The sequence below is a fragment of the Canis lupus genome, chromosome 10 (genome assembly GCF_003254725.2).
Source record: "Canis lupus dingo isolate Sandy chromosome 10, ASM325472v2, whole genome shotgun sequence".
Lineage (NCBI taxonomy): Eukaryota > Metazoa > Chordata > Mammalia > Carnivora > Canidae > Canis > Canis lupus.
The window spans coordinates 68,803,687-68,817,165 of NC_064252.1; the positions used below are offsets into that span (position 1 = coordinate 68,803,687).

The 13,479-nt window shown below is 39.8% G+C and overlaps 1 protein-coding gene across 2 annotated transcripts in view; it reads left to right on the plus strand.

Moving 5' to 3' along the window:
* The window catches only part of ANTXR1 (ANTXR cell adhesion molecule 1), a 197,838-nt gene that overhangs the window by 25,516 nt on the left and 158,843 nt on the right, over positions 1-13,479 (plus strand). For both annotated transcript variants that reach the window (XM_025470233.3, XM_049115925.1), the window contains exon 3: positions 4,551-4,622. In XM_025470233.3, coding sequence (XP_025326018.1) covers positions 4,551-4,622 — 72 coding nt within the window. The remainder of the gene's footprint in view (positions 1-4,550; positions 4,623-13,479) is intronic.

The following is a 13,479-nucleotide window of genomic DNA, read 5'->3' on the forward strand; positions in this document are numbered from 1 at the left end:
TATTCTAACTGGACTCATGTGTAAACAGTATAGGGTATGAGGTGACCAACTCATCCCAGTCTGCCCAGAACTTTCATGGCTATAGCACTGAAAAATCTCGCATTCTCAGAGTTCTCCTCAGTCCTGAGCGAACTACCATGTTGGCCAGCCTACCTGTATGTCCCATCAGATAGAATTCTCTGAGCATTCTTGACACCACTTTCCAAGGGAGGAGAATGCAGTTTTGAACATCATCACTATAAAGGTTGCAGAGCCTTGGAGCTCCTACTTTCCAGTAGCTATAGATGCCCTCTAGTAAAGGAAAGAAGGTCACTTCACCCTCCTTGGGTACAGCCTCCAAGCGATGACACAGCTGTTGTAGCTCCGTGGATGTGCTTGAAGCTAGTCATTAAGGCCTTTGGTAAAATTGTCCTATCATTGTGAATCCTAAAGCAGCTCCACTCCTGTGTCATGGCATCTGTAGAGTCTTCCAACCCATGTGAGTTAACCATAAACTCCTTTGAATAAGGTTCTTCATCTCAGAAGAGAGGTTGTCAAAAAAAAAAAAAGAAGAAGAAGAAGAAGAAGAAGAAGAAGAAGAAGAAGAAGAAGAAGAAGAAAAAGAAGAAGAAGAAGAAGAAGAAGAAGAAGAAGAAGAAGAAGAAGAAGACAGGTTAGGAAGAAGAAGAAGAAGAAGAAGAAGAAGAAGAAGAAGAAGAAGAAGAAGAAGAAGAAGAAGAAGAAGACAGGTTGTCCCCATTACCAATGTAATGACAAATGCATTCCCTACGAATTCAGTTCCTGGTCTCTTTCCTGGCTGCCTGATTGGAGGGAAAGGGTTAGGAGGTGACCTCTCTGTGATGCCAAATATTGGAAGCTGCAAGCAGGAAGCATCTAAACCCAAATGAATGGGAAAAGCAGATGCTGAGAGGAGAGAGGGGGAAAGGAAGTAAGAAGCAAATACACGGGTCATATTAAAAGCAAAGTATTTGAGAGAATTGTAGAAGCTTAGAATTCAAAGCACCAACTTCCCAAGCTATCCTAAGAGGTGTTCGCTACCCTCAACTTGAATAGCTCTAGTGAGAACTGCTGTCTTTGGAGGCAAATGGTCCAATAGTCAGATAATTCCAGTTTCCAGAAAAGCCAGCGTGTCCTTTCCTATACTCTCGTCCATTATATCCATTCTGCCCTTTTGATTGCTGAACAAACCTGCCTCTGGACACTTGACAGTATCTGCTATGTCTCTATTTGCTCCTCTGGCCTTCTGTTCTTTGTGAAGAGTCTACTGGGAAAGGCTTTGAGGTTAGGCAGGTGTGGATTTGAAGCCAAGCTCCATTGTGCAACCGTAGCAATTGACTTGCCTTGGTTGAACCCTGGTTTGCACGAGAAAATTTAGAAGACCAGGCTTGTGCAAACCAACTCACCCCGCACCCCGCACCTGGCTTAGAGTGGCCACTCAGCACTTCTCTTTCCCAGTTCATTCAGCAATTCCAGATGCCTCATTATCTGAGTATTAAAGACACTGAGAAGTAGGGGTTGAGGGGGCTTAACCTAATCCTTTCATTTTACTGATGAAACTGAGAAGTACAGAAGTTGACATGGCATAAAGCAGACCACGAGGCACTTTCCTCTGGTGGTCTCCTCTGGCCCTTCTTGGCTCCGGACCCCCTGAAAGTGTGGCACCAAGACATCACGTCACTGTCATGCAAAACTGTATTTTGCCCGCTGCAGCCCAGGTGCCTGTAGTAGCATCTGACACGTAGCACGTGCTCAATCAATATTTATGAGTAAATGGACAAATTTTGAAAAGGAATCGATTATTTTTATTTAGTCATTTAAATAAATAGTCTAAAAAAATAGTCTAGGCAGGGGACACTGCAGGGGGGCTATTCACTTAATAACAGTGGCTGATGCCAGTACAAATATTACCATTTCCAATTTTAGTGGGATCCTGGAAATTTCAAGTTCTTTTATTTGTCTTTATTCTGACCCCCTCCCAATTTTCTAACAATGATGTTAACTCTTCACTGTTTCCTTCAAGACCCCAACCCACACCTCTCACCCATCACTTTTGGCAAAGAATTTCACCTCCTATTTCACCAAGGACCCTGGGAATAGCAGAAAAGTGAAGTCCTCAAGTTCCAGTCCTACTTAAAAAGGTGCATATGTGTCCTTCCCAGTGTCTCTGAGATTCAAATATCCTCCCTTTGAAGGTGACCCCTCCATTTTAGTCCATTTTATCCCATTGTCTCCAATCTCCTCCAGGTCTCTTTCTCTCTTGTACTTTGTCTCTACCTTTCCTCTGGCTCTATTTCCACATCGATAGACATAAACAAATCTCTCCTGCCCCATGTCTTAAAAAAAAAAAAGCCCCAAATAGTAAATGATGAATCTCCTGATTATGTCGGGAGATACTATAGATATATAGTATATACTCTCTCTATATACTCTATATATAGATACTCTGTAGATACTATAGATAACTATTTCTTACTGGTTTCTTACTCAAATATCTTTAAAGATTCAAGGTCTCCATAGCCTTACTTTTATCATTCATTCCTTGACCGTCAAGCCATCTGGCTTCCATCCCACCCCCGACCTGCTGGCTCTCACCAAAGCCCCTTAAGTGATGCCCTAAGGAGGACAAAGACAGTGAGTGTCTCGCAGTGCTTACTCTGCTGGATACAGGAGCTTCACTTGAGGGAGAGTTCTCGCTCCTTGAAATTCGCTTCTCCACCGGCTTCTGGAGGAGACCCGCTGACCAGAGCTGGGTCTTTAAATATTGGCGTTGGTTCTAGATGGGGCTTACCTTCTCACTGCTGACACTATCTTAGAACAATTCCGCTCGCATCAATGTGCTGAAAACCCCCTAATTAGATCTCTTGTCAAGACTCCTATACGGAATATACCAATTGCCTCTTAGAGCCCTACGTGTCCCACATGTCAGATTCATTATTTTCCAGAGCTGAACTATATACAAAAGAAGCAGGATAATATGGTGCTTAAGAGCCCAAGTTCCAGAATCAGAGCTTGGTTTTAAGCCCCAGATCCACTATTCTCTCACTCTGTGACCTTGGGGAAATTACTTGATCCTTCAGGGTCTCAATTTCCTTTCACGGAAGATAGAAATAATAATAGTACTGACCTCATAAAGCTGTTACAAGTTTCATGAGCTACTACACGCCAATCACTCACAGCAGTGCCTGGCCTGTAGTAAGCACTTGATAAGGTTGACCACTGTTATATTACTGTGGTAATTACGATGGGCATTATTATCGTTTAGGACATGGTGTTTTGCTAATTAGCAGCAGTGAGTGGTAAGGGACAGAATGGTGTCCTGGCCAGAGAGCCCAGGTCTGTTTCAGGAGACCAACATTCAATTCACCACCTACTGCTTGGGCTCTTGGCAAGTAGTAAGCGCCGTGATAAGCATTTCCAAAGATGCATCAGACATAAGGAAATGAGTGTAGACTTGATCCTAGAGGCAGTAGAAGCCGTTGGAGATTTTATAGCAGGTGAGTGACAGGTCTGATTTACATTTTGGGAAAACAGTTCTGGAAGCAGTGGGAAGAATGAATTGGAGCGAAGGAAGATGGCCAGCAAGATCCCCAGCTAGGGAACAGTTGCAGCGGTCTGATCGCTGAGGGCAAGGTCCTAAGCTAAGAAATAGAAAAGGGGGGCAGGTTTGAGAAACATTGGAGGAAGTGGGAACTCTAAGCTACGGGGGCCAGATCAGGGATGGCAAAGACACAGGTTCACGTTGTGACAGAGGAACCGGCTGGCCCCACAAAGAGCCCCTGATGGACAGCGGTCTACTGGCGAACCCACTACACTCTGATAGTCCGTCTTTTCTTTCTTTTTTTTAAATGTTTGCGTTGTGTTTGTTATTTCTGCTAGTCCGTCTTGAAGACAGAGGAGCACGTTTGGTCCCCAGCTGAGGGTGGTTCTGTCTTCCACAGTGTGGGGTTTTCGTGGACGGCGCTCCCGAGCGCTCCATCCACACCCGCCTCCGGGTTCACGAGTACTGTAAGCGTGACCGCCGGGCGGGTGGATGTTCTGCGGCCCAGCAGCACGTTCTCTCCTTACAGGATGACCTCCCTGGGAAAGCAAGGAGAAGTGGACCGCCTAGAAGAGATGCCGCTTTCAGAGCAAAGGCAGTTTCTAGTATGATCTTAATGGCCAATGGCATCCGGCCGCCGTCAGCTCAGCTGCTCCCCTGTCGGGGTCCACTCAGGGGTCAGGGGGACATTTTATCTATCGGGGCCCCCCTTTTATAAGCGCCATGCAGACCAGGCCGCTTCTAGGGACACACCTCTTGAGGCGGAGCGCAGGCAGGGATGCATTTTCGCTCTCCCACCCGTGCTCTGCCCTGGCGAAGGCGGCGCGGCCCCCCCTTGTCCACAGCCTCCAGTCGCTGCTGCTGAGGACTCGGGGCACCAGCTGCGGAGGCCTTTCGGCCTGGAGGTCCCCATCTCCCGCAGCCGGGACGCCGAAGGGGAGACGGGAGGACGACTGGAGGGAAATGGCATCCAGAGTCCACCTGCCCTAATAGGATTTCTTTTCCTTTCCAGCCCACAGCTAAGAATGTCCTTTATTGTCTTCTCTACACGAGGAACTACCCTCATGAAGCTGACCGAAGACCGGTAAGGACGCTCCCCTTCCCTGTCATTAGCAGGCCCACGTTCCCTTGAGTAGTGCTGATATTTGGGCCCCAAGACTGGCCCCGATGTCCTAAATCTTGCGGTTCTCTCCTCACCTAAGCCTTGCACATTGCCCATTGACCCATCGGCTACTTTACTCCGTGATGACTGATAGGATTTCCTGATGTTGTGAAATTCCGCAAATGACTCAATCACCTTGAGGTATAAATCTTACTTTGATTGGCAACTCAGTGTGCTACCTTGGAGCAAAGTGTGAGCCAGAACAATTCCTGGGGGATTATATTTTCTCTTATTTACATTAGATTTATTTTGTGGGGTAAGGTTTCAGAGATACAATAAGCATGGTGTGAGAGAAGTAGGAACTTGTAATATTACCATACATAATTATACGGAGGCAGGGAATAGAAAGGGAGGGATAATATGGTGTTTAGGAGCCAGGACAGGACAGCCTGTCCTTCCGTGGACAGGACCATGGAATAAAAGGAAATTTGAATCAGGTGTGGAAAAATGTTGTTGACATGAAAAGGATTACTGAGACCTAGCTTAACAAAAGTATTATTTTGGATTTTACCACTTACCCGTGAAAACTAGCAGAAATAGAGACATGCCATTTGTTCAGAGTTAGGATGGTGTATTGGGAGTGGAGGTAACAGTTTTCCTGAGTTAAGGACACTTCGTGCACTTTTTTTTAAAGGGCTCTGATGACATGAGAGAAACACCGGGGGCGGGGTGCGGGACACACATGGGACGTTGGCAGTCTTGTGGATGGACGCGTAGGGAAGAGGAAAGGAGGAAGAGCAAGCATAGGGAGGACTGGGGGACGTTATTCTATAGTCTTCTGCTAGAGAGGACCAATAGCAAGGAGGAAGGTGCTCTGGATTTTGCACCAAACAGCAGAGCTGAGCCCGTCCCCGTGTTTCTCCACGTCTTCTGTGGTCCGTGTGTAACTACAAGAGTACTCGGTACCACGCAGAAGTCTCCAAGTTCTGCTTCTCCTTCAGCAGGGCCTGTTATTCATGCACGCTGTTGAGATGCACAGAAACCTCATTTTAAAAATAGGGGTTTCTTATTTCCTACTAGCAGAAGGAGACGCTGAGGCCGCATGGTGTTCCTAAGGGTAGAGTGCAAACCCACAGGGGCTGCAGGCTCCAGGGCCTTTCCACTTTACACGGAGAGTCAGAAAGCCCAAGAAACTCAAGAGAGTTTCCTTCAATACTGGCCAAGGATTTTAAGAAGCTCTGAGAAAGTGTCTCTGGCTTAGGGTCTCTCTGCGAGACTCCTACTCTCCCTCTGTCTTTGCATGACATCCTTCATGCAGAGGTGCCTCCCGTTCAGACAAAACCCTCTCTCCCATTCTTCACATCCTCCTACAGCCCAGGCTGCCTGGTGTTGCTTCCTGCAGACTCCGCTGGCGCGTGCTTGAGTTTGGCCCCGAGACCTAGGTCTCACATCCCTTGTGGGTATTTTGTGTGCTACTGCTCCCGGCCTCTGGGAAGTGGGGAGGGCAGAGGGGGTCACGGAGTTATAAACACTGTTCAAAGGCCTAGGCTTTCAGACTCGTTTTGGTTACGCTGTTCAAATTAGTCATCTGAATCCTACTTTGAATCTGATGTTGGATGTCTTGACTTCACTCCTCCTAGTTCCCCTACCAGGGAGAAGCGAGGTTAGAATCTGGACTTTGCTGGAAGCAGCATTTAATACGTAAGGGCTAAGTATGCTTCAGACAGCCCAAAATGCCTTGCTAAAGGCTGTATGGGTTTCACGTGGTGACTCTTGGCCTAACCTCTGGGTCGGCCGGCAAAGCATGAGTGGTTTACTGACCCATCCCCAACCTTATCAGCCTAGAGAGAAATGTGGACAAGCCTTCCCTCTGCTGAACGCTTTCTCATGAGATTGGCTAAAAGAATTAGGCTTTGACAGCTTCCAGGTTGATACTATTTCTGAAAGGTAGGACTCCCAGTGTTTTAGTTGGTCACAAGAATTCTTGTTTTTTTTTTCCCATATCTCATTTGATCGTCCCAATATCCCTAGGAGATAGGAAAAGATGCATTACTGTACAGATGTAATAAGCGAGGACACCACGTTAAGTTGAAAAACACATTCAAAAACAGGTCATGAATCCATAGGGAACTCTCATTTCAACAAGACCAAAAGATTGTGGGTAAACCAAAAGAAATACTATCAAAGGGATATTTGCATCCAGCTTTTGGAATCAAACCCACATAAAGGAAACCACGGGAAGCTTGAAAAAATAGAACAGAAAATAAATATGGTGTGTTGAGATGTAGTAAAGAAACTACAATCAGAATAATAATATCTACAGGGACGCCTGGGGGGGCTCAGTGGTTGAGCATCTGCCTTCGGCGCAGGGCATGATCCTGGGGTCCCGGATCGAGTCCTGCACTGGGCTCCCTGCAGGGAACCTGCTTCTCCCTCTGTGTCTCTGCCTCTCTCAAGAATAAATAAAGAAAATCTTTTAAAAAAGAGGAAGGAGAAGAAGAATACCTACCGTTTGTGTCTTTTATTTGTTAAAAACCTTACATATCATTTCTCACGTGTCCCCATATAACCATTATAACTTCAATTTCCTACGGGGTCTCATTGTTTAATATGGAATATGCCATTTTTCACTACCTGCTTTCAAGATCTTTAGCTCTCAGCAGGTTGGCTAGGATCTGTCGAGGGATGGTTTTCTTTGAGTTTATCTTATTTTGGCTTTGCTGAGTTTCTCGAATCTATAAATTTGTCTTTTACCAAATTTGAGGAATTGGCAGCCCTCTCTTAAACTATTTTTTCTGTACCAGTCATTTTCTCCTCTCCTTCTGGGATTCCAATGACAAAGATATTAGACCTTTTGATATGATTCCACATGTGCCTGAAGGTCTGTTCAATTCTTTTCCAATTTTTCCTCTTTCCTTTTTTTGGATTAGATCATTCCTATTGATCTATCTTCATGTTCACTGACTCCTTCCTCCGCCATCCCCATCCTGCCATTGAACTCATCCACTGAATTTTTTTTGCAGATACTGTGACTTTCAGGACTAAAATATCTATTTTGTTCTTTTTAAAATTTTTATTCCTCTGCTGAGATCATCTATATTTTCATTTATTTTAAGTGTATTTACCTTCATCTCATGGAGTATAGTTATGAAATACATATATACATATTTAAATGTATAATATATATAAGTTTATAAGATATGACATAATTAAATATATTTTATATAATATTAAATATATGAGATTACATATGAAATAAATTATGGGATTAACTATATCATAGAATATAATTAAATGTAATTATAAATACTATAAAATAAATACATAAAGCATATTTATATGCTTTAAATGCTTTGTCTGACCATTCTGTAAGCTCAGCATTGGCATCTTCATTGCCTTCTCTCATGAGAATGGGTCACGTTTTCCAGGTGCTTTGTATGTCGAGTAATTTTAGAATATATTCTAGAAATTTTTAATATTCATTTGTTCAGACTCTTAAGTCACCTTCAAATCCTCTGGAGAATAGAAGCCTTTCTTCTCTGTGTGCACGAGGTTCAAACCACAAGTTCTGTCTCTTCTGTGGATGGTGGTTTTTATTTCAGTTCAGTTTTCAACATCTTTGCTAAGCTGCTTCGAGCCTGTCCTACACACGTGCAGCTCAGAGATGAAGCCGGGACTTACACAGACAGCTTCAATCACACAGTTACTGGGACCCCCTTCTCCAGCTCTCTCTCCTGCAGGTTTCTCCACACACCATGTTTCCCACTGGTGCCACCCTTTGCAAGTCCTCTAGCAAGAAAAATGGTGTTTTGCTTGGGGTTTGGCCACTGTGTTGCCTTGTGCAGTTCTCTGTCAAGGTCACTTGTGGGGCAAAGGCAGGCGTAATCAAAGAGAAGTAAGAGTGGGGATTCTCTCCACATTCTTTGAACTACAGGGGCCCCTTTCCCAGGGCCCCAAGATGTGGTGATTTCCCAGGCCAGTACCACGTGACTGAGACTCATCCTCAGGTCAAAGCCATGAAAGAAAAGACGGGGAGAAGTATAGAATCTAGCCTTTTCTGGGTTACCTCTCCAGATTTTTACTACCCTTCCCAATTCATCTGCTTTGCTTACTTTTCAAAATCCTTATGTGTTTGTTTTGTCCAGAGTTTTTCTAATAATCACCAGGAGTGATAGCCAGTAGCAAACTTACTCCATCTTACCTGCTGTTTCTTCCATTATACAGATAAGGGCACTAAGAATCTGAGTTTAGATAACTTTTGCTATTTGACGGTCAAATGCTATGGTCAAATAACAAAAATGGCAGAATTAGTAGTCTGATTCTGGATTCTGGTTTTGGTCCAACTCATGTGTTTTGCATTATATCATATCACTCTTCCAAGATTTCTTAGCTTCATCAGTTTGCAAAACAGTTGACAAATTGTAACACATTTTTCAGGTTTCTTCATCAGCATAATAAAAAATCTAATGTTAATTTAAGTACTATTAGGATACATTATTTTAGTGTTAACTACTGTATATGATTCCTTAAATACTCCCTGGATAGTCTTTTTCCTGATCTTACTTTAAATACTTCAGATGTTTCATCATTTGGGAATGAGATCATGTCAAGGAAGTCCAACTCATCCTTTAAAAGAAATCAGGAATAGATATTAAATTTAATCAAATGCATTTTTGGCACCTATTAAGATGATCGTATTTTTTTTCTTTGACCTACTAACACAGTGAAATGCATTAAAAAGATTTTTTAATATTGGATCATTCTTGCATTTCTGGTTACATTTGGTCATCATACATTATTATTTTAATGTAGAGTTGAACTCTATTTTCTGCATTTAATTCAGAAATTTAGCATCAGGATTTATAATTATGTTTGGGCTGTTATTGCCCTTTTTATGACTACTTTTACTTACAGTATTTTTGATACATTTTTTTTTACATGTAGATTATTACTTCTGGAAATTAGTCTGATATAAGGTATAGAGCCAAGATCTATTCTTTTTCTCCAAGTGATTAGTAAGTTTTTCTAACATCATTTGGTGAATAATCATTTACTACCAATCTGAAAAATTAGACTCTTCCATAGACTTGGATCCATTGCTGTGTTTTCTATTCTGATAGACTGCATTTCTTTGTTCCTAGCGAGGGCCGCACTATTTTTATTAGTCTTAGCATCTGGAAGACCAGTCCTTCTTTGCTTCTGATCTTAAGTGAAAATTGCCCCTGGTTTTTAGTAGTTTTTTTTCCTACCATGATCATTTTAAATAATTTGTTTAAAGTACCACAATACTCTTGGGATTGTCACCTGAATTGTATGGAAAGTACAGAATCACCTTAGCAAAATGGCATTGCAGTTTTACTGTATATATTTTCTTTTTTTTTTTTGTATATATTTTCTTATCTAAGGGATATATCCCTTCACTTATGTCTCTTATTAAGGTTTTGTTTTCTTCAAATTGGTCTCATACAGTGTTTATTAAGTTTTTTCCTGGTTATTTCTAAGTTTTCCTTTCATTATCAATGAGTGTTTTTCTATTATATTTTCCAAATTATTGGTTTATATAATTTCTATTTTTAAAATTTATTAATTTTTGTTGGTGGACTAGTATGTGATTAAATTGTATTTTTCATCCATGTATATTAGACAATAGGTACACTTTGATGAGTAAAGAGTTTTGTATAAGAAATACATTGTTTAAATTTCTCAAATATCTTATATTTTTTCTTACTTGATCTGTGAAGACAGTGAGGTATATTTTAAACTTGCCACCGTAACTGTTTTATAATGAATCTCTAACACACTGCTTTATAATTTATGCCATATTGTGTAGTCCCATGGGTTTTCATTATGGACTATATTTCTAATGAATATAAAATAACCTTTCTGTTTCCTTTCATGCTTTTTAAGATCTTTGTCAAAAAAATTATAAACTTAAATTTCTAAAAATATTTTCCTGCTATATCTGTGTCTACCCATTTATCTTTTACCCTTCTTTGATATTTTAATTTTCCACCAATGATTTGAAAAATATAATTTGAAAAAGTATAATTTCATTTTTATTCTAGCAAAAGTTTCCAATGAACTTTGCTTGTTTTTATAATGGCAAGAATTAAGTAATGTCATTTATTCTCCTTGATGAATTTCTTAAAAATTATTTGCATTATGTCTCATAAATACACACACATACATACATACACATACATATTTCCTTTCCAGTACTTGAAATTTTTATTTTATTTATTTTTTAATTTCTTAGTTGGCCAAGTTGTTTTCCAGGTAAAATTTTCCTGAAAGGTATGTGAGTATTAAAATTTGTAAGGCCAAACTTATTTGAAAATTGTTGTTACTCATCTTCAGGCAAATATTTTAATTGAATTAAAGTTCTTATACCCTGTCTTTTCCCTTAAATTTACTGGCAATGACACAATGCCAATTTGCATATCTTTTATTCTTTATTGCATACAGAAAAATGACAATTTAGTACATTTCTCCTTTGTGAGTAGCCTGTTCTCTCCTTCTGGATACCTGTAAAAAATATTTCCTTATACCTTGAATTAAAAAAAATAAGTGAAAAGAATATATCTAGGTGTGGATTCTTTCATGGTTTTGTATAATACTTTATATAGCATTTGAGCCTTTCCATCTGATAACAAATAGCTTCACCCTAAGAAATATTTTACTCTTATTTCTTTTATTATTACTTTTCTTTTGTCCTTTGGATTCTTAAATCTATTCCAAACTCTTTTTTATGTTCTAAGCTCTTATTCTTATGCTTTAGTCTTTATCATTTTTCTTTGAGAATGTTTCACTCTTGTACTGTAATTCACCAATATTTAATTATTTTGTTTGTATTCAACATATTGTTTGCAACCTCCCTTGAAATTTTTTTTATTGGAGTAAAATGTACAAACTATAAAATTTATCATTTTAACCATTTTTAAGCATACAATTCAATGGCTTCACCTTGTGCACCCATCATACTACTACCCATCTCCAGAACTTTTTCATTATCCCAAACTGAAACTGCCCCCAGCCCATGGTAACCTCTATTCTACTTCCTATTTCTATGGATTTTTTACTCTAGGTACCTCATCTAAAGGAATTATATAATATTTGTTCTGTATCTGGCTTATTTCACTTAGCATATTTTCATGGTCCATCCGTGTTGTACATATGACAGACTTTCATTCCTTTAAGACAGAGTAATATTCTCTTGTATGAATATACCACAATTTGTTTATCTAATCATCTATTAATGGACATTTGGGTTATTTCCATCCTCTGGCTGTTGTGAATAATGCTGCTATGAACATTGGCATGTAAATGTTGAAGTCTCTGCTTTCAGTTCTTTGGGGCACATACCTAGAAGTGGAATTGCTGGATAATATGGTAATTCTATGTTTAAGTTTTTGAGGAAATGCCATACTGTTTTCCACAGTGGCTGCACCATTTTACATTGCTACCAGTAACGTACAAGGGTTCCAATTTCTCCACATCCTTGCTGACACTTGTTATTTTCTGGTTTTGTTTTGTGGGTTTTTTTTTTTTTTTAAATAACAGTCATTCTAATGGATGTGAAATGGTAACTCACTGTGGTTTTGATTTGTATTTCCCTAATGGTTAGTGATATTGAGCATCTTTTCATGTGCTTATTGGCATGTTTGTGTGTCTTTTTTGGAGAAACATCTATCCAAGTCATTTGCCCATTTTTAAATTAGGTGTTTTTTATTGTAGTTGTTAAGTTCTAAGAGTTCTTTATATATTCTGAGTAGTAATCCTTATTACCCAATATTTTCTCCCATTTTGTAGTTACCTTTTCCCTCTGTTAATAGTGTCCTTTTATGGACAAAGGTCTTCATTTTTATTAGTCCAATTTATCCATTTTGTTATTTGTTGCCCACGCTTTTGGTGTCATCTCCCAACAAATCATTGCCAAATCAATATCATGAAGCTTTCCCTCTGTGATTTTTCTAAGCGTTTTCTAGCTTCAGCTCTCACAATTAGGTTCTCACTCCACTTGGAGTTAATTTTTGTATATGGTTTTAAGTAGGATCCAACTTCCTTCTACTGCAGATGGATATCCAGTTTTCCCTGCTCACCTGTTGAAAAGATTGTCATATTCCCATTAAATGGTTAGCACCCTTCTTGAAAATTGCTTGACTATATATGCAAAGTTTTCTTTCTAGGCCCTCAATACATCTACCCTTACCTTAGTACCACTCTGTTTTGATTAACGTGGCTTTGTAATAAGTTTTGAAACTAGGAAGTGTGAATCTTTCAACTTTAGTACTTTTTCAAGAGTGTATTGGCTATTTGAAGTCCCTTGAGATTCCATATAAGTGTTAGGATAAGTTTTTCTATTTCTGAAAAAAAAAAAAGCCATTGGGATTTTGATAGGGATTACATTGAATCTGTAGATCACTTTGGGTAGTATTGACATCTTAACAATTTTAAGTCTTCTGATTCATGAACACAGGCTGTCTTTTCATTTATTTATGCTTTCTTTAATTTCTTTCATTTTTCATTTATTGTTTTCAGTGCCATTGCTTTTTTAACTGACAGATAATCCCTTTCAATGCTATGAATATTTTTCTGATCCTAAATTTTTCCTTTTGTGTATATAGGTAGCACCATGCAATTGTGTTAGAGATGGAATATCTTCATCATGAATATAAATTACAATTGCTTTATGTGCTCCCTGTTTTTTTTTATATGAGTTTGCTTCAAATGGGAAATTTTCTCAGATTTCTCAAACTGGTCCTCTTCTTCCCAACTTCTGAGATTTTCTTCAGCATAGTGACTCAAAAGAGGAACAACTAAGTTTTTCAGTACTGGGATT